General features: G+C 39.7%; 1 protein-coding gene across 3 annotated transcripts in view; it reads right to left on the reverse strand.

Annotated features, from left to right (window-relative positions):
• The window catches only part of pax7a (paired box 7a), a 113,152-nt gene that overhangs the window by 49,351 nt on the left and 44,702 nt on the right, over nucleotides 1-19,099 (reverse strand). For all 3 annotated transcript variants that reach the window (XM_088338063.1, XM_088338064.1, XM_088338061.1), the window contains one exon: nucleotides 16,430-16,629. In XM_088338063.1, the coding sequence (XP_088194189.1) occupies nucleotides 16,430-16,629 (200 nt within the window). The remainder of the gene's footprint in view (nucleotides 1-16,429; nucleotides 16,630-19,099) is intronic.

The raw sequence follows: 19,099 nt of genomic DNA on the forward strand, positions 1-19,099 counted from the left end.
AAAAAGTAGGAGGAGTTCTTTAGAAAGATTTACACATTTAAAAAAGGCTTCTGCTTCAACAAAACACGAATATAATCGGAGCTGGTGAAAGGAGCCGGCAACCTGTTCCATTTAGCCGAGACAAGGCCCGGCCTTGGCTGCGTGCTCGGGGGGTTGAAGGACATTGATCTATGCCTCGCACAGGCAATTCATCAGACTTTAATACACTGTCAGCGCAGTTCATCTACTGTTGTGTTTCAAACGGGTCGGCCCATTGTGAGCGCACATGAAAGAGGGGGACAAAAGACCCTCCGTACGCCAACCAGAACACTGGGCACAAAGAGGGGGGCGTCCCTTTTTAAACAGTCCTTCCACAGGGGACACTTTCAAGGGGACTTACACTTGCAGACTTTTTTGGGATTCAAGAAGAAGGGGTGCCTCTTTTTGTACGGACAAACATACACATAAACTGGTTTCAAAAAAGGCCTACATGGGATTAGCGCTGCAACTAACCACTGTTTTAATAGTCGACTTGACACAGACTTTTGAAACATTAGTCGATTAATCAGATAATTCATTTTTTCTTAAATTAGGTATGAAGTTGATTTAATGATGTGGCAAACTATAATAAACACATGAAAAATGGGTACGGTGAGAAATACATGATTTAATGAGCATACTCCGGAATTGTACAAAAATAAATACAAATGCCGGTCTACTTCTGACTCCAAGAGCCAAGAAGAAGTCTGCAGGCTCAAGAGCATTTTCGATGCTGTCAAATGTCCCTGAGATAAGCTCTGCAACATAGTTTGAAAACAAACGGTTTTAATCAACTGATGTTTATCGCTTTTAACGTTTGAAAAACTGATGTTTGTTTCTTCGGACCGCATGCATTTTATTTCAAATAGGGTAGCATGCAACAATATTTAAAAAAAAGGATTGATTTTTTTTTTTAAATGCATTGTTAAAGTCTTGGACATAAAAATGGTGTGCAAAACAACAGAATACAGACGCTGCTCTACTTATGAACGAGATAGGTTCCCGACGATCGTAAGTTGAATTTGTTGGTAAGTTGCTTCAGTGCTATATTTTGTATGTTTAATGTCAATATAAGTATGTTTAAGGCTTGTATAAGTAACCTGTATTGACTTGTACTAAAAATAAACATTTAAGAAAATAATATGCTCTATAACGATGAATAAAGTTAAGTTTAACTTACTTTTGGAAGATGAGGTTCAAGAGTTAGGCGACTTCCTCATTCGTGGTAAAAAATGACCCAAAAAAAATGATCCAACCATTTTCTCAACCGCATCAAGCTTTCTTATTCCACTTTCATTTCAAAAGAAACAGCTCGCCTCTTTTTTACACTTTACCCCAACCATATTGAATAGATGCACGAGATATTAAACAGTAAAAAAGGCAAAGTTGGCGCTGGAGATACAGTTTAGAATGTTTACACATGAACTAGGAAGAGGAAGCGGATTTCTTCTTCGGGGTGGATGATAGGTGACCTCTCACAGCGCCACACGTCGGTAGCGGCAGAAAGAAGCTCTACAGTAATGTCCTCTACTCTGAAAAAGTTGCAGACCATACAAAATCTAACTTACAGCAATGTCCGGATAGTTTTCGAATGGTCGTAAGTAGGGAAGCGTCTGTATTCTATAACATAAAGTAATGGAAAAAAATCCAAGTGTTTGTCAAATAGCCTAGCAATCAACAACAATACAAACTAATGTATGCTATACACCTGCAAATGTATGTAAGATATGTTGGAGTTGAATGCAAGTACTTGGTTGGATGTTATCATATTAACATTAAATGTTTTTAAATGCAATGCACGGTCGCAGTCAAGTGGCTCCTATTGGGATGAAGTGGAGCGTGCTGGCAGGTCGGAACCATCCAAACTCCAACTGGGCCAGACAAACAGCTGCCTCGCCCACCCTTGGCTTCCACAAAAACTGCCCCCCTCCCAACTTTCTCCATCCCGCAGAGCCACTTCACCTATGACCTCATCCTCTCACCCCGGCCCTCTTTTATGTTCACTTTAACTTCCTTCCCCCACTTTTGACATCCAAGAAGAGCGAGGAGGTATTTCATCATTCCGGCCACTAAAAAAACGACTCAACTTTGACATTTCGCTTTTGTCTTTCACTTCGTGAACGCCTCACGATGATGATGATGACAAAGATCATAATAGTACATACACTCTTCTGTAACATATCTTTGTCGATAATTGTTAGCATAAGGAATATTTTAGATTCATCTAACAGTATTTATTTACTTGATAACTGTACAAATTGTATGTACAGACACTGCCCTACTTAAGGACGAAAGTTGAATTTGTTTGTAAGTTGCTTCAGTGCTATATTTTGTATGTTTAAGGTTTATATAAGTATGTTTAAGGCTTGTATAAGTAGCCTGTACTGTTTTGTACAAAAAAAAAACATTTAATAAAATGATATGATCTATAAAGATAAAGTTGAGTTTAACTTACTTTTGGAAGATGAGCTTCAAGAGTTTGTCGACTTCCTCCTCCGTGGTAAAAAGTGGCCAAAAAAGCGATCCATTTTCTCAACCACATCAAGCTTTCTTATTCCACTTTCATATCAAAAGAAACTTCATTACACTTTACACCAACCATATTGAATGGATGCATGAGATATTAAACAATAAAAATGTCAAAGTTCTTAGCATGCTGGAGATACAGTTCAGTATATTTACACACGAACTAGGAAGAGGAAGCGGATTTTTTCTCAGGGGTGGATGCTGGGCGAGCTCTCACAGCGCCACAGTAATGTTCTGTACTTGAAAAAGGTTCACACAATACTAAATCTAACTTACAGCAATGTCCGAATATTTTTCGACATCCCGAAAAAAAATGCGTGTATCTACCGTTTTTAATAAGTCGAAAGTTCGTAAACAGGGAAGCGCCTGTACCATGTTTACATTGAATAAGCATTACTCATACCATAAATACCCGACTACAGAGCGCACCGGATTAAGGGCTGCATGCTAAAATTGAAGAACTCAATGTTGTCTTCATACGAGCCACAACCGATTTAAAACCGCATGCTTAGACAGCCCTAAAAATGACGTCCATACATTTTAAGCCTGGTGCATACCTGTTACCAACCCCATGGGGAATTTTACGTCAACACCTTTGGCTGCACATATTTACTACCGCGCTGAAAGAAAACGAAAGTAAGGGCCTCTTGCGCTAAATGGGAGCCCTATATTTCGAGACAACAGCGCCAGAGCAACCATACAGTGGAGACTAGTACCATATTGCAACACAGACGTGTCGTTTTATGTTGTTGTCATTGGTGATTGTCACGGTAATGTACCGAATTGCATTGGCTTGTTATCGTTTCTCGAGGATTAAAGGAAACTTCAGTGAGCTGACATTGACAATATGGAAAGAGATGTGTTCTGTTTTTGATAGATAACTTCTACTCCTGTTCAATTTCGATGTGTTATTCACAGGGTGGGTTAGGGTTACTTTAACTTGATTACTTTCAATTACTTTTGCATTACTCCAATACCAAATATGCTAATAAAAGACAAAAGAAACCAAATTTGAATAAAATTATGACTCACAACACGTGTTAAGCTTTCTCTCCTGGCTTTGATCTCTTTGATACCTGGCAAAACGAACATAAAATGCGATAGAAACAAAATGAAAATAAATCCAAACAGCTTGCCAACATCATTTTTGCCGTTCCATGTATTCCGTTACTCCCCAAGCCTGCACAAAATGTAATAATTTTATTCATATTTAGTTTCTTTTGTCTTTTATTAGCATATTTGGTATTGGAGTAATCCAAAAGTAATTGAAAGTAATCCAGTTAAAGTAACCCTACCCAACCCTGGTTATTCAAGTGAAATAGAAATAATCTGACTGCAACGAAGTACTGTTAATCTTCCCATTTGCTCCTGTTGTGTTTTTTATGAGTAATGTTGGCAAAAACATGGACTCATTTCTCTCAAAGGGCATTAACAATGTATCCAGTCGTCACCATGGTGTTTTGGATTCAAGCACATCCGGTGTGGAAAAGAGCAATGCCCTATGGTCCGAAAATATGGTACATCTGTCTATACAACAAATAAAATCCTTAATACTTTTATGTCCCGGCTCGTTTGCCATTTTTTAAACCCAGTTCTGCCAATGACTCACCCCTGTTGTATAGACTATACACCCGTTTTTATACTTATTTGAATGTAAATTTGATATTCACATTGAAAAGGGACGGTAGTCTTTTAATATACAATAGTTTTCATTTTCAGGGCCTAAAAATTAAACATGCGACTAGAGCGGCGAAAAATTAACATGCATCATAGACCGAAGCTCCTTTGATACTCCAAAACCCCCACAAGCTCACACAGCCCTGAGCTGCAGATTTGGTCCTGCTCCCTGGAACCTGATCACAAAGTCACCTTGGACCATAATTTCTCTGCTCGGCTCTCTACAATCCGGTTTAATTCTCTGCAGCGGCGCAGGGCCGGCTCCCTCTGCAACTCGGGAATCTACCTGTGCGACAGGCCTCCTTCGCAAAACGCTAAGAGGGTTCCTGGCGTCTTTGTGTTCTGGACCTGGCAAAAACGAAGGATGGTTTCCAAGCTTAGCCCTGATGCAGGAAATACCGCACTGGAGGAGGCCCAAAGGTGAAGGTGGTTGTATGCAAACCTTACTGGCATGCTTCAGATGCGGTAAGACCGTCCCTCGTTTTGGAATGCGGTGCAAAAGTGCATCAGTCTTTAGACATTCTGGTTGTGGTCTTGTCTGTGGGTCCGTAGACACTTATTCACCTATACTAGGTGATATACAGATAATATACCATCCCAAAATAGAGTTTCACTGTACCTGTCCCTGTTGCTCATTGATAAGTCTGCAAAGGAGATTGCAGAGTGTGCCAGTTCGATATTTTTATTATTGTGCTCTGTTGTTTGTTGTTTTGACTATAATCAACTGTTTACATCATTGTCACTCTCAGCCAATCACGTGCTGTTCTCTGACATCCATACACTTTAAGGCGGATCTGCTCTTGTAACCTTGTAGATTTAATAAAACAAAAGGGCCTTTATTACAAGTTGGAATCTCTGATCTAGGGTTTGGCTGCTCTCTATGTCCTCCTTTCAAGTTCAGAATACTTGTCTTCCCTCCTTGTTTTGAGTAACTAAACTTTAAACCAATAACAACTAGAATACAACCACATTTTGCAGGGGGAAGATGCTCAAGTGGTTTCCAAAAATGCGATCTTGCGCCCAGTGTTATAGCATATTCGCCAATTTCTCATTTTAATACAACGGAGGCCACAAAATACACGTTTGAATGTGATTTTTCAGATATCTATGGGTCATCGTCCCATTCACTGTGCTTCCTTGCTGAAATCTTCAGACAGAAGTGAAATAGATTTTTAATCTACCAGTATATGATCAGCACAAACACGGACAAAACAATAGATCTGGTACTGACGTTAGTTGTCCATAATGTGGTATTTTGATTATATATTGCCTCCTAGTTGTAAAAAACTTAATTGATTGAAAAATAATATTATTAACATGCATTTCTGTAAAAAAAATCATACTATTGGTGTTTGGTCACTTTAGTCTCCGTAGTTTGTATTCTTCCTTATGCTTTATAGTACTTGTTTTTGGTTGTAATACACATTACAGCGACATTTAGTGGTCAAATATTACAACGTCCCTTCAACCATTATTACTATTAAATATGAAGTCGTTAACATTTTGCTTGCAATTTTGTTATAAATGTATTTAATTTTGCTCAAAATTTGACACGTCAGAGAGGAAAAAGTTAAAATTCTTGGTAAAAAAAAATTAAGTAAGAGAAAAAAAAAGATCTTAAAATACTGTAAATAAAAAAGAAAAACTATCGTAAAAAATGTGTATTTTTTTTTTTTTTTAATTCTACCTATCACATATAAAAGTTTAAAGTTTCAAAAATATTGACAAGTTTTAACCATTAAAGACAAAAATCTTTCTCCTTTTGTATTTCTCGCTCTCCCTCATTTATTGAACACAGCTCTGCATTTGAAAACTATTATTTGTTCAAGGCCTCTTGTGGCACATATTTGCGTGGTAGGAGATCTTAGCAGGCTTTAGCACTGACAGCTAATCGTAAAAGGTTGAATTAAGTCGCCCAAATTACATCCTTGGGCCTAATGCTAGCAGGTTAGCCAAGGTTAGCCAAGCTCCCCCTCCAAAAACCCAACCCTGCAGTTTTAGTTTTGTTTTCAGGAATAATCTTCAAACCCCCATAATGTATTTTAAAACTAATCTCTGATTTCACTATACAGTACCATGCAGTTCCTCACAGTTTTAGGCTGCTGACAGTGCTCGTGTGGGTAAGGCCTTCGCCTCCCATTCAAACAAAGACTTCCGCTTTTCATTCGTCCATTCACCCTGAGCCAAAAAGTTCCATCGTAGGCGAGTTGTTACAGGTCCTTCTTTGATATCGTCCCTGATCTCAGATCGTCCTACCGCTACGCTAGCGAGCCGTTTACCCTTAATAGATGGATCCGTCTCCCCCAGTGAATTTTAACCATTAAAATCTCTCTCGTTTTCTATCTCTCCCTACCTCCAACTCTCTGTCTTAATTATGGCTCTGCAATTGAAAAATACATCTGTTCAAGGCCTCTGGAGGGACAGATTTTCGTAGTATGTGATCGCAGCAAGCTTTAGCGTAAACAGCTAATAGTAAAAGGACGATTTGAGTCGCCTAAAATTACCACATGTGGCCTCATGCTACCCAAACCGAAATGACACCAAACTGCAGCTCTAATGCGATTGCCGCAATTCAGTCCCGCACAGTTCTCAGTTTTGTTTCAGGAATTATCTTCGAAACCTCATAGCGTGTTTCGAAACTAATCTCGGATTTGACCATGCGGTTCCTAACGTTTTTACGATGCTAACAGTGTTCGTGCCCAACATTCAAACAAAGACGTCCGCCTTTCAATCATTCATTCAACCCTCAGCCAAAAATATCAATTGACGGCGAGTTGCCCCCAGTCTTTCTTCGAGATCGACCTGGATCTTCAGATTGTCCTCAGGGTTCTCTAGCAAGTGTCCTCCCTTCAGGAAAATTACTCCCGCTGTCTCTATTTTAAATATGTCTCTGCCTCTAAAAAATACATCTGTTTTGGTGGCAAAGATTTGCGTGGTTGGAGATCTCAGCAAGCTTTAGCACTAAAAACTGATGGTAAAAGGATAAATAAGTCGCCCAAATTACATCCTGGGGCCCTAAGCTAAATGGTTAGACAAGTCCCCTGAAAAACCCAAACTGAAATGATGCAAAACTGCAGCTTTCACGCAATCACCGCAATTCAGTACTGCACAGTTCTTCGTTTTGTTTTCAGGAATGATCTTCAAACCCTTATAATGTATTTCAAAACTAATCTCTGATTTTACTATAGAGTACCATGCAGTTCCTAACAGTTTTACGGAGCTAACAGTGCTCGTGTGGGTAAGGTCTTTGCCTCCCATTCAAACAAAGACTTCCGCTTCGGATTCGTCCATTCACCCTGAGCCAAAAAGATCGATCGAAGGCGAGCTGCCCCCGCTCCTCTTTTGATATCGTCCCTGATTTCAGATCGTCCTAACGTTGCACTAGCGAGCCCTTCAAAAGACGGATCACGTGTCCTCCCCACAATAAATTCCCCCGTTCAGCCGATCCTCCGTGAAGGATGCTGTCAAAAGGAGGCGAGTGACGCCTCTCAGGAGCCAATTTACGAAATGTTGCTCCAGATGAATAGCGAGAGGCGAGATAATGACAAAACAAAATATCCAGCCCGAAAACACAAGTGTTGGGGAGGTGGGGGGGCTGATGCAACCGACCTCAACACAAGAGCGCTCCTTCAGTCTCCTACCACGCAATATCACTCTTGCCTTCCTCACCCGCTTTTCCTCATCCCTCCCGCCTCCTCCCTTTTCCTTCCAGACTGCTGGCGCTATGCTAATTAAAGTAGCTAGGAGTGCGAATTTGAGAGGAGAGCGGGATTAACTAGATAAGTATCAGGAGTACAGAAGCACTGTACCAAAGTCATTTAAATTCTAATAATAAGAAAGTGTTAGAACATTCACTCTGACGCACGGCAACAATTTCTTCCAACTACAATCTACATAAATCCTATTTGTGCCTTTATGAAACGTAAACCCCACACTGGCGGGAATACGGTTTGCCTGTTGGGTTCGACTGCCGTCTCTCCGTTCTATTGTGATCGTCTGTCTTTTTTCGCTGGTGGGCGATTGAAAGGAAACAATTGAGACTTTGCTACATATTCCTCTTGGTTAATTGTATGAATGAGTTGTATTTTAGGAACAAAAATAGGTAGAGACATACTTGTAGATCAATCAATCAAGAACTTGACTAGAAATACTGCAATACTTTCAATAGTGTGTGTCCACGCGAGGCTTTAACGAAATAATGACCCAACATTTTTGGCACTCTAAACCAGTGATCAAGTCATGTTTATTCGTATAGCCCTTAATCACAAGAAGTCACCAAAGGCTATACACACTTCAGACTGTTATTACACCAACACCTCAACTGGTCTCAAACTCAATTGACTTAGGGGCCAATAGAAGGAGGGTCTGGTTGAGGTTGGGCCAAATTGGGTTTTCCATCCCAAAAAATCTGATAAAAACATTTCACTGTTCTTGAGTATCTTTTTAAAAGTTCTCCACATAATAATATCTAAAAAATAAAAACCCATTACGTATTAATACAAACATGAAACAATAAAAAAAATCTCTAATAAATCAATACGTAGTTTGTGCGGGCTTACACGAATTGTATTGTTTGATCCCTAGATGTTCTTGATTTGTGTAGTGCAAACTAAAACATTATTTTGCCTTGCCTTTTTTGTAGGAGGAAAGGAAAACAGAAACAGTAAAAATAAAAGAAGAAAACAACAAAGTGAAAAAAAAACAAAAAATGAAAAAAAACCTAAATAAAATCAGAGTAAACAAAAGAGAAATAAGAAAAAAAAAATTTAAAACAGAAAAAGCAAGATTTTTTTAAAGAAAAAGATAGAAAAACAAGGAAATTTTTTAACAAAAAACTGGACAAAACAAGAAAAAAGAAAGAAAAATGAAAAATTAAATGGAAAAGAGGGAAAAATCAAGAAAAATGGGAAAAAAAGAAAAAGGAACAGAATGAAGAAAAAAAGAAAAGAAATAGGGAAAAAAAATAATGAAAAAAGAAAATAAGTTTTTCTGGTGGTAGCCGTAGCAGCAAGATGCCAACTATTTCTAGATGAACCTCATGTTATGTCCAATTTTTCGGCCTACAAATATTTTTTTTTAATGCACAAGGTAATGTATTTTTGCTTCTTTTTTCAATTAATCTTGTTTTAATTAATAATTATTTTTACCACTAGAAGGTGCTAAATAATACACATTGTCCATTGCCCCAGGGCCATAAGTTTAAACTAATACTTAGTGCAGGTTTATTCAATAACAACATTTCTTGGCTCAACATTCTAAATCACATAATTTATGCTCATTTACTTTCTTCAGGTCATAGAATAGCGTCAGTAGTATTTAATTAAATTGATGGGAAAATTACTGTTTCCAAGTATCTTAGTATCTACTCCTGTTAGTACCGCTAACCTCGTGTGTCTGATGAGGATTGTTGTGTTTGCAGTATCAAAAAGATGAAGAATTTCTGAAATATCGGTAACATCTTTCAAAATTCAATTCAAGGAGGTAAATCCATTACCTGGGCCACTTATGTATTGGTTATTGATTCCTAATTAAATAAGACTGGTGTAAATGATCTTGGATGCGATTCAGACTCTCAATAATTTTTGTCATGGCAACCGAGGCTCATAATGAGGATGTGCCCCATTTTTTTTCCCATCACGTATGAACACACACTGTTTCCCTTATGAGAAAACAGATATTAGTCTCATTACTTTTGTTCATACAGCAAGGGTCTCCAATGTGGTGCTCGTGGGCATCAGGTTTCCCACTAAAGACAGCTGAGGTGGCCGCAGACCTGTACTGGAAATATTTGATCAGTGCTGGGTCATTGTGATTTTCTGATCAAACGATTTATTTTATTGGTTGACCGAGTCTGTTTAACTCTACATCCATTGTTTCGATAGTGCAGTGGTTATCACATTCGCCTAACTTGTGAACGGTTCCCGGTTCAAGACCGGGGAGGTATGGGTGCAACCAGGCTGGACACCACAGGAAATGGTGATCCTACAACTCTTGTGGTTAAGGGATGGATATAACCAATAATATAGTCATAAAGTAACAAATTGATATGTTTGAAATCTACAGTATATTAAAGTGGGTGCTCTTTGCGGCAATTAGTCACAAAAACGTAGCTCTTAACTTGAAAAAGGTTGGAAACCCCTGTCATAAGGGATACATGTAAAGACAAACGTCATTTAACACCCCCAAATTGCCCCCTATCCACCCACTGCCCGCCCCTCTTGGACTCACAGATCAAGTAGTGAGCCTCAGATAAAGTGAGAAAATTCCACCCAACGCCTCAAAAATTGATTTTCATGCTTCGTAAAAGCCGACGCTTATAACTTATTAGATCCCACTAAGTACAATAGCGACACGCAGAAAGTTTATTGGTAATGAAAGAGGAGCTCGCATGACACATTCGGCAGGTGGGTGGAGTTTGCAGGGTCGAGTAAATCTGAACTGGCTTGGTTTCAATAGAATTCTATTTCTGATATTTCAGATTTAGCAGATAGCAAGCGGATAATTGTATCGGGACTTATTTTGAGTTTAAGACTGCTTTAGTAGGATACCTGTCTAATGTTGAAAGCTAATCACTGACAGCATTTTTTTATTTGGGATGCTAAACAGGTCACATAATAGACTTCTATATCAACTATATATGCTCGTATAGCTTAGAACATGTTTTTATTGTGTTTAGATAAATATATACTGAATCCAAAATGTTTGTTAAGGAATGTATGCTCACAGTATTACAAAATATGATTGATCTTTCGCTAAAATGGCCCAAACAATACTCCTGTCTTTTAAGTCTTTTTTTATTTAAGGATTATATCATGTAAGCTGTCTCCTCAGCTAACCATAAGAAAGCAAGAGCAGAATAAACAGGGTGTCTCAAAAATGTATACACCTTTTAGCAGGTGACAACTCAATTATTTATTCTTTCTTTATAGACTGAACTCATTGAACTGAGAGATGGCAGCCAGGAATGACTTCGAAGAAAGGAAATGAAAACTGGAAATATATAAACGCAGAAGAAGTGCAAAAATAATTTAGGTTTAAGAAAGAACCACCAACACAAGTTACCATCACTTGAATTAGAGATACGGTTAAGGCTGATGAAACTGATGAAACAGGACATACATTAGAAGTTTTCGACCAGCTCAGAGTGTCTCCTCCCCAATGCCCGAAGATAGCTAGGTTGGGCTCCAGCACCCGCGTGAATGTAGTGAAGATAAGTGTGTATGGATGTACGTCGACAGGGAAAAACAGAAGAAAGATTTCTGGAAACCTGTCGACCACGTCGAAAAAGACTTTTCGGCAAGTTAGTCATGGGGTAGGTGTTTCAAAATCATCTTTCCATCGCATCATGAAATTTTGTCAATGGAGAAGTTCCATTCCAAGTTCATTCCATGCTCTTACTACTAAAATGTGTATACATTTCTTATGCATTTATATACTGTATTTGTAACCTCCTTAACAAAATGGGCTGTTTGATAATATCCATGCCAATGTTGACAGGGAAATTGATATCTAAAGGAGAAGATGCTGCAGGAGAAGAAATTCCCTCCCGCTGTGAAGGTCTGCAACAGCTCGCACGGATCATATCCCACAATTTGTCAGCAGGGGTCATAAAATGCGCTGGCGAAGGAGCGCTGGTAGCTGCAGGGGTTGATAAAGATGGATGGGAGAAGAGACAGGGGGGGTCTTAAAATGGCAGGCTGGGGTGGACGTGAAGGAGTATGCTCCCGTTTACGAGGTGGTGAGTTTGTATTGCATGTCAAAACCAAGCGTTGGGTTATGTTGACAGATTAGCCCTCCTGAGTGGAAATCTACTTCCTGTGCTGTGTGTATTTAGAGGTAGAGCAGGGGCAGGGAACCTTTGTGACTCTAAGAACCATAAACGTTAATTGATTAGACGTTTTTGAGAGCCACACAATACATTTTAAGACAAAATTCCCCAAAACTGCCAAACCTTCATCCATCCATCCATCCATTATCTGCACCGTTTATCCTCAGTAGGGTCCAAAAATTAATACTTCAGAACATTTAGTTTCAGTGTGTGACGTTTGACAATTTGATAAAATCGATTGAAAATAATAATGCCAGAGCTTGTGTCCCATATCATCAAATATACCACTTAATATGTGCCTCCCTCCCGCAGTTGCTTAAGATTGTTGTGGCTCATTTCCACTGTCATTTTGGTCGTAATTATTGGTCTTGAAAAAAAGAAGCAAAGGAAGTTCCTTTGGAAAAAATGTCGTGAAATATTGAAAACAAGAAGGATGCATATGCATTTACCTTCAGCGCAGAGGGCATTGGATGAGAGAAAGAAGGAGTGCCATATGGGTGCAGCAATCCACCCACCCCTATCGCTGATCCAATCACATTATCATGGATGTTTGGCTGGCATATTTACAGTTTGTTCTGTGGGTTTTCAGTATAAAGTGTCTCAACAGTGAAGATTGTTGGTTAATGAGTTTCCATATACGGGACTCCATAGCTAAAACGGGGTCTGTCGGTATAAAATCGTGACTGTAAACTGCAGTTAGGACTCTGCATTGTGGACTGGTACAAGTGCCACTGTATCACGTCAGCTTTGAATAAACTACAGAACGACAGATAATATTAGTACGGCCCTCATTTTATCTCTGAGCCAGATGTAGTTGTAAAAATGCCGTATTTGGCTTGCAAACCATGTCTTCCTGACCCTTAGGGTAGAGGTTGGCCTTCAGGTATGCTAAGGACTTTTAAAATTCTCTGATGAAGGTTTTGACCTGCAGACACTTTCTGTTTTGATGATCAGCACACAACAGGCCGGGTTCGTATTTAACTTCACCCGAGTGCCGAACGACATCTGGAGGATACGTCATTGCAGCTGTGCTGGAGAAGATGGGTTTTCGGGAGGCCAAAGGGTCTCCTGTCTTCTCGCATCATTTGGGCACCTTCACTAAGGAGCAGCTGGTGCGAAACACACATGTGTTTTCCATCACAAATCGCATGTAAGCAACCAGAAGCGTAGCTTAGAGCAAAACTCAAAGCAGGGCTCTGAGACTTTACTTCCCTTGAGTCGTGTATGCGTGAAAATTTGGTTCAGGTTCAGATTCGTGGACGTACTAATCATTCATACATACGATATATTTATCGTTGGTCTCAGCGGGCAGGGATTGAAATTTAAATGGCGCACAGGTAGTGTGGGTGTTATTTGTATAATTACAACGATACAGACTTTAAATGAGGCTCCCCATTGCACATGCACTTTACCAGTTTAAATGGGATGATTTATCACATGCAAACATATATCTACACTACCGCTCACAAGTTTAGGGTTGCTTTCAAATTTCCTTATTTTTGAAAGAAAAGCAATGTTTTTTTTTCCTCAATAACATTAAACTAATCAGAAATACAGCTTATGCTATGTTAACGAGCTAAATGACTATTTCTGCTGCAAATGTCTGTTTTTCAATGCAAATCTACATAGCTGTATAGAAGCCCATTTCCAGCAACCTGTGTAGTGTTCTATATATATTTGCTAATTGTGTTGGATGGGCAAAGAGATGATTAGAAAACCCTTATGTAATTGTGTTAGCACAGCGTTAAACATTTTAGCCGGTTAGAAAAGCTATTAAACTGACCTATCTGTGAGCTGGTCTAGTATCTCATGTATCGCATTTCTGTCTGTGATTTGACTCTCAGAATGGCGAGTAAATGATAACTTTAACGTGAAACTCGACAGTATAATAAAAGAGTGATATTATAAATGAGTGCTATTCCAGGTGAGAATTTGCCAAGAAGCAGAAGATCTCTTTCAATGGTGTGTACTAGTCCCTCCAGATAACAGCACAAACAGAATCTAACCAGAGTAGAATGAAAAGTGGGAGGTCCTGCTACACCACCAAACAAGAGGACAAATACATTAGATTCTCTCGTTTGAGAAATTGACGCCCTACAGGTCATCAACTAGCCTCTGTTGAATAGCCTCTGTGAACAGTGAAGATGTGACTCTGAGATGCTGGGCTACAAGGCATAGTGGCAAGAAAAAGCCATAACTGAGACTGGCCAACAAAGGAAGAGATTCGTTTGGGCAATTGAACAAACATTGGATGGAGGAAGTTTGTTTAAAAAGTAATATGGACCAATAAAACAAAGTTTGAGGTGTTTTGTGAAACACAGAAAAATGGAAGAGTGCCTGATGCCTTTTATCAACCCTGTAGTGGAGGTAATTTTATAGTCTACTTAATCGAGCACTGCTTATCTGTTAATGCTTTTATTCAAAAGGAGCAGGTCATAAACCTCAGGTTACACAAAACAGCCTTGACAGTTTATATATTGCTCTCTTGCTCTGCCAATCAAGTGATGAAAAAGAAAAACAAATTACAGGAGAAATATAAACGGTATAAACAAACGGTGTACAATTGACCAGGTGCAGCCTTATTCCCTGATGGAATATGTAAAAAATCTACAAGAAATATACATTATAATTGTTTGATGCTAATGAGTTCACTTTGTTTGCTGAGTCCTGCCCAATGGTATTATGTCACTCTTACGGTTAAAATACAGGAAAACCAACAAACCTTTACTCAGACAAGATTGACAAAGACATGTGCACTAGCTGTTATTGCAACGGATGAACACTTAGCATGCGCTAACACACTTGAATGGCTTTGGATGGAGTGCGAATGACCATAGTAAGAGGAGAGGCCTAGCAAGCCTCCTCCCCAAACCGGTGGCTGATTGATTCATGTGTTGAGGGCGCGGGGGTCCTCGGGGAAGATGAGGAACCCCGTGTGATATGTGGAAGGCTTTACAAGCGTCGGCGAGCTTGAAAGTGACGGGATGGGATCCACACCAAAACGGCCGGAATGAGAAATCCATCAGGAATGCGTCGACTTTCTCTCCTCTGGCCCCCCTAACTTTGGGAGAACAGCTGCCGCAATAACTCTACTGTAAATATTTTCCCTTTCTGACACACAGCTGCATGGCACACAGGCAGGCGGCTCGCTAGCTTTTTTATTTCAATTGCGCTACAACACTGGGGGTTGCTGATAATCATGGGAACTTCTTTAGAAAAATCCATACAAGACCAACTACAATGCATTTGTTGGGATCAAGGAGCCATCAAATTACATCAACATGAGACTGGGAAGTTCGGGTTCGCGCCCCGGCCGAGTCATTCCTAAGACTTAAAAAGTGGTCGGCGGCGCCCTCTCTTGGCTGCGGCTGCATCGGGTCAGATGCAATCGACATTTCGTTCTGTGTACATTGTTACACAGAATGACAATACAAGGAAATTATTATTATTATTATTATTAAAGAAAGGGTTACACTCCCAATGGTTGAGCAGCAGGCGTTAGCCTCGAGATTAAAACTGCTGCAATCTTCAGTAATTTGACAAGAACACCTCCTCCAGTTCAATGATATTCATGATTAAGTGTATGAGACGTCAGGGTTACAGTTTGGAATTGTTGGGTTGGAAACTTAAGTCTAGGCCTTTAATGTAAAAATCGAGACTTATGTTATAAAATCATATTTAAGTTGAGTGAATGATGAAAGAAAAATGTGTTTTACTTTCATTTGTATTAAATTTAGTGCACATCTGCTAAAACAGAAACAATAGGCTTGTGTTGATTAATAATATCGACTCATTTAAACTTCATGTAACGAGGATGTTATTATTAAAGGATTTTTTTCTTTTTAGCCTGTCGAAAATAAAGATTACTTATTCAGAAATAAGAAAATACTGCCATACTGGAATGTGGTTTCTAAACTCCACACATCTTTACATAATTATAAATACCTTATCAAGACCTTATAATGACTGCTTGGACAGCACACTGTGTCTGGTCATTACATTTGCCATTTCCATGCAATTTCCATCCTGTATTCTGTTTCCATGTCAGGTTCGTTTTTTGTTTATGGTTTTGACATTTTTTGACGCCCGTTGTTTTAAACCTGGTTTGGTTTTGTATGTTGTGGGATCCCTTATCTGAACGCTTCCACTCCTGTACTTCTTGCAAATAAAATTCATTTATGGCTTTTCTCCTTATTTCTGGAACATCTAGTCTGATTTAAGCTTGACACTGTCCATTTGGCCTTAGAACCCCTGGTTGCACGTGACTCTCTTTTGCTAATTTCTGTAGAAGTATAGTGTACAGTCCTGCTAATTGTGTGCCTCATATTCAGAGGAAAATTTCCTGGAAGGAACAAAAATCGTTGGCATCTTGTCCTCTACCTGCACCCTGGCCTCTGTCAGTTTGGTCCTCTGGGCCAGCTCCTCCCGAGTGTAGATGTCCGGGTAGTGCGTCCTCTCAAAGGCTTTCTCCAGCTCTTCCAGCTGCTCTGCGGTAAATGTCGTGCGACTGCGCCTCTGCTTGCGCTTCAGCGGCAAGTCGGGCTCCGAATCCACGTCCGAGCCATCGTCTGTGCGGCCACCTGAACGAAAGGCAACAGGGGAGTTTTTTTAAAGGGTTCATAGAAAAACAAAAACTAAAAATCAAAAAGTGTAGTGTTTTTTTAAACGAAACGGTAATGTCCTATCATGTGGGGAAAATATAGGCACAGTGACCAATGGGCTTCGATATTAATTCACTTTAGCCCCTCTACCTCATGTCCAAAATTATTATTCAACAGTTTACGAAGGCCAACAATAATTTCAGGGGTCATACACGAAGTTCCACCATTAATATATCCATTGTATAGAAACATTGAAAATGACACGGGTCCTTTCTAAACTATCGCTAGTTAGTAAAAGCGACTAACTCTGTACCGTAGACTCATATTGAGACCCATATTTTTCAGCCTTTGAAAATCTTTACAGACTTCAATGCTCCATTAGTATGGATGGTATTAGAAGCAGTTTAGTATCAGACCTACTTATGGTAAATGCAATCGTCAGTCTGTCGTTTATTGTTTTAAAATATACAATTTTGAATAAAATAAGATCAGGAATTTCAACAAAATGTTGAACCATGACGAAATATGTGTTCAGGCACAGTTTCTTTGTGTACCCATGGCAAGGTGTGTATCTGAATAATTGTTCTCATGACGATTTCTGGGGGGAATTCAGATAATTTGAAATACAATTTCTTAAGCGGTCGCCCATACTAAACAGGTTCAACTTATGTGAAGGGTCATAATGAGGCAAGAGAACTGTGAGCCTCACTCAGACGCTCAGCACAGTAATACATTACATACTAACTTGATTGATAATATTCATAATTTAATGTGAAAATTCAGCATTTTAAAAAGAGAAAATCCCAAATCCGTGAAATTTAATGAGAAACTCTTTAATACTGAATACATATAACCATTTAATGTATTTTTAAGTTTAAATTTTCAGGTCAGGCACAATCTCACTTGCCTCCCTTGACTGCATATGACTGAATTGCAAGACCCCTCACCACAGCGCTTTGGTTATTGCCTGTTCTCTGCTTCGAATTGAATTGATTTTATTTCCAACCTGTCGTGAATTGTGTTCTGAGCAGACAGCACACAACAAATACTATCACAAAGGGCAGGTCGAATGTGTTGTGTGTTGGGTGGGCTACTGTGGTAGGCAGTTTTATGCTGTCATTCAATCTGCAGAGTGGGCGCATAAGTCAATGTGTCCACCAAAACAAATCTGGAAGCACGTATAACCGCTAACGTTTAGCAGCTCGTTACACCGAACAGAAGTTCATAAATAAAATTAGACTCTGGGAAAGTCAGAAAAGCGCAAAGAAACAATGATCCCCAGCAGGTGCTCCGTGGATGTCTATCAGGTCCAGGAAGGGACTGAAGCGTCGGCATTAAGAAGGAAATATCAAGGCTGCAGGTCTGGCCTACTGCTACGACTAAGCTATGTAACAACCCTCACAAGCTACCCCTGCCAATCCTGTACGTCTCCAACGCCAGATTCATTACCCATGAAACGGATAGCCTGAACTATAACTTGTTGGAAAGCGCTATATTCGGGATGTATTGTATTTTAAGTATTACAGGGTTAGATGGCTCAATCCGAGGAGAGCGGATTCTGGCGTGCAGTTAGCCAGCAGCTTTCTAAATTGCTTTCTTACTCTGAAGGGAGAAGCCCTCCAGTTTTGTTGTACTTTTGTATAATGAACACAAAGACTATTCATTCAACTGCAATTCTGTGGTGTTCGTTAATATTTGTAGATCTATAGGTTTTATTTTGTTACTTTATACTCTCAGTTGGTAATGACTACATATCGAGGTACTTTGACCATTAGGGGCTTTCATAAATATGCGACGCTTCTTTGCGGGTTTTCACTTTTCGCATTACCACGATAACCGAGGGATTATTGTATTGTAAGTTTGCAACGGCCCCAACCCTCCTCCCCTATTTTCAAAATGTACCCCTTCATAAAAATGTGAGAATATTAATCTCATCTGTGACTATTTATTCAATATAGCAGACTCTCTGGTACGCAATCCTGCCTCAGAAAGGGAGGAGGAGGGCAAAGTATTGTGGCAGGAGTTGGGGGGTGGTCGGGTTAATCTGCATGGGCCACCTTGTGCTCTTTGCCTGTGCTTGGCCCAGGGCGCACCACTTCATCGCATGTGTTAACACGCAGCACCATATCGTGGCAAAGCAATTCAACCCCGCTTGTGTTTGCGCCCGCTGTCATTAAGTGAATTAAAACACATTTTACACGACTTTACAGGCATTCAGCTAAGCCGCCTATTTTCCTGCTCGAGGAACGTAGATACGGCACAAAGCTGCTCAATCCAGGCCCGACAGGGACTTTTTTTTTGACAGCCAATCGAGCATTACCATTAGGACCGAATATAGAAAAATTGCATCATTTTCACCTCCTCTGCACGTCTTTTCAAACGACATGTCCCTTTTCATTCCTGCGTCGCGAAATTCGCATTTTTATAATTTCCTTATTGAGACACTGAC

This window comes from Urocampus carinirostris, chromosome 6, assembly GCF_059441175.1.
Source record: "Urocampus carinirostris isolate Australia breed hairy pipefish chromosome 6, RoL_Ucar_1.0, whole genome shotgun sequence".
Taxonomy (NCBI): domain Eukaryota; kingdom Metazoa; phylum Chordata; class Actinopteri; order Syngnathiformes; family Syngnathidae; genus Urocampus; species Urocampus carinirostris.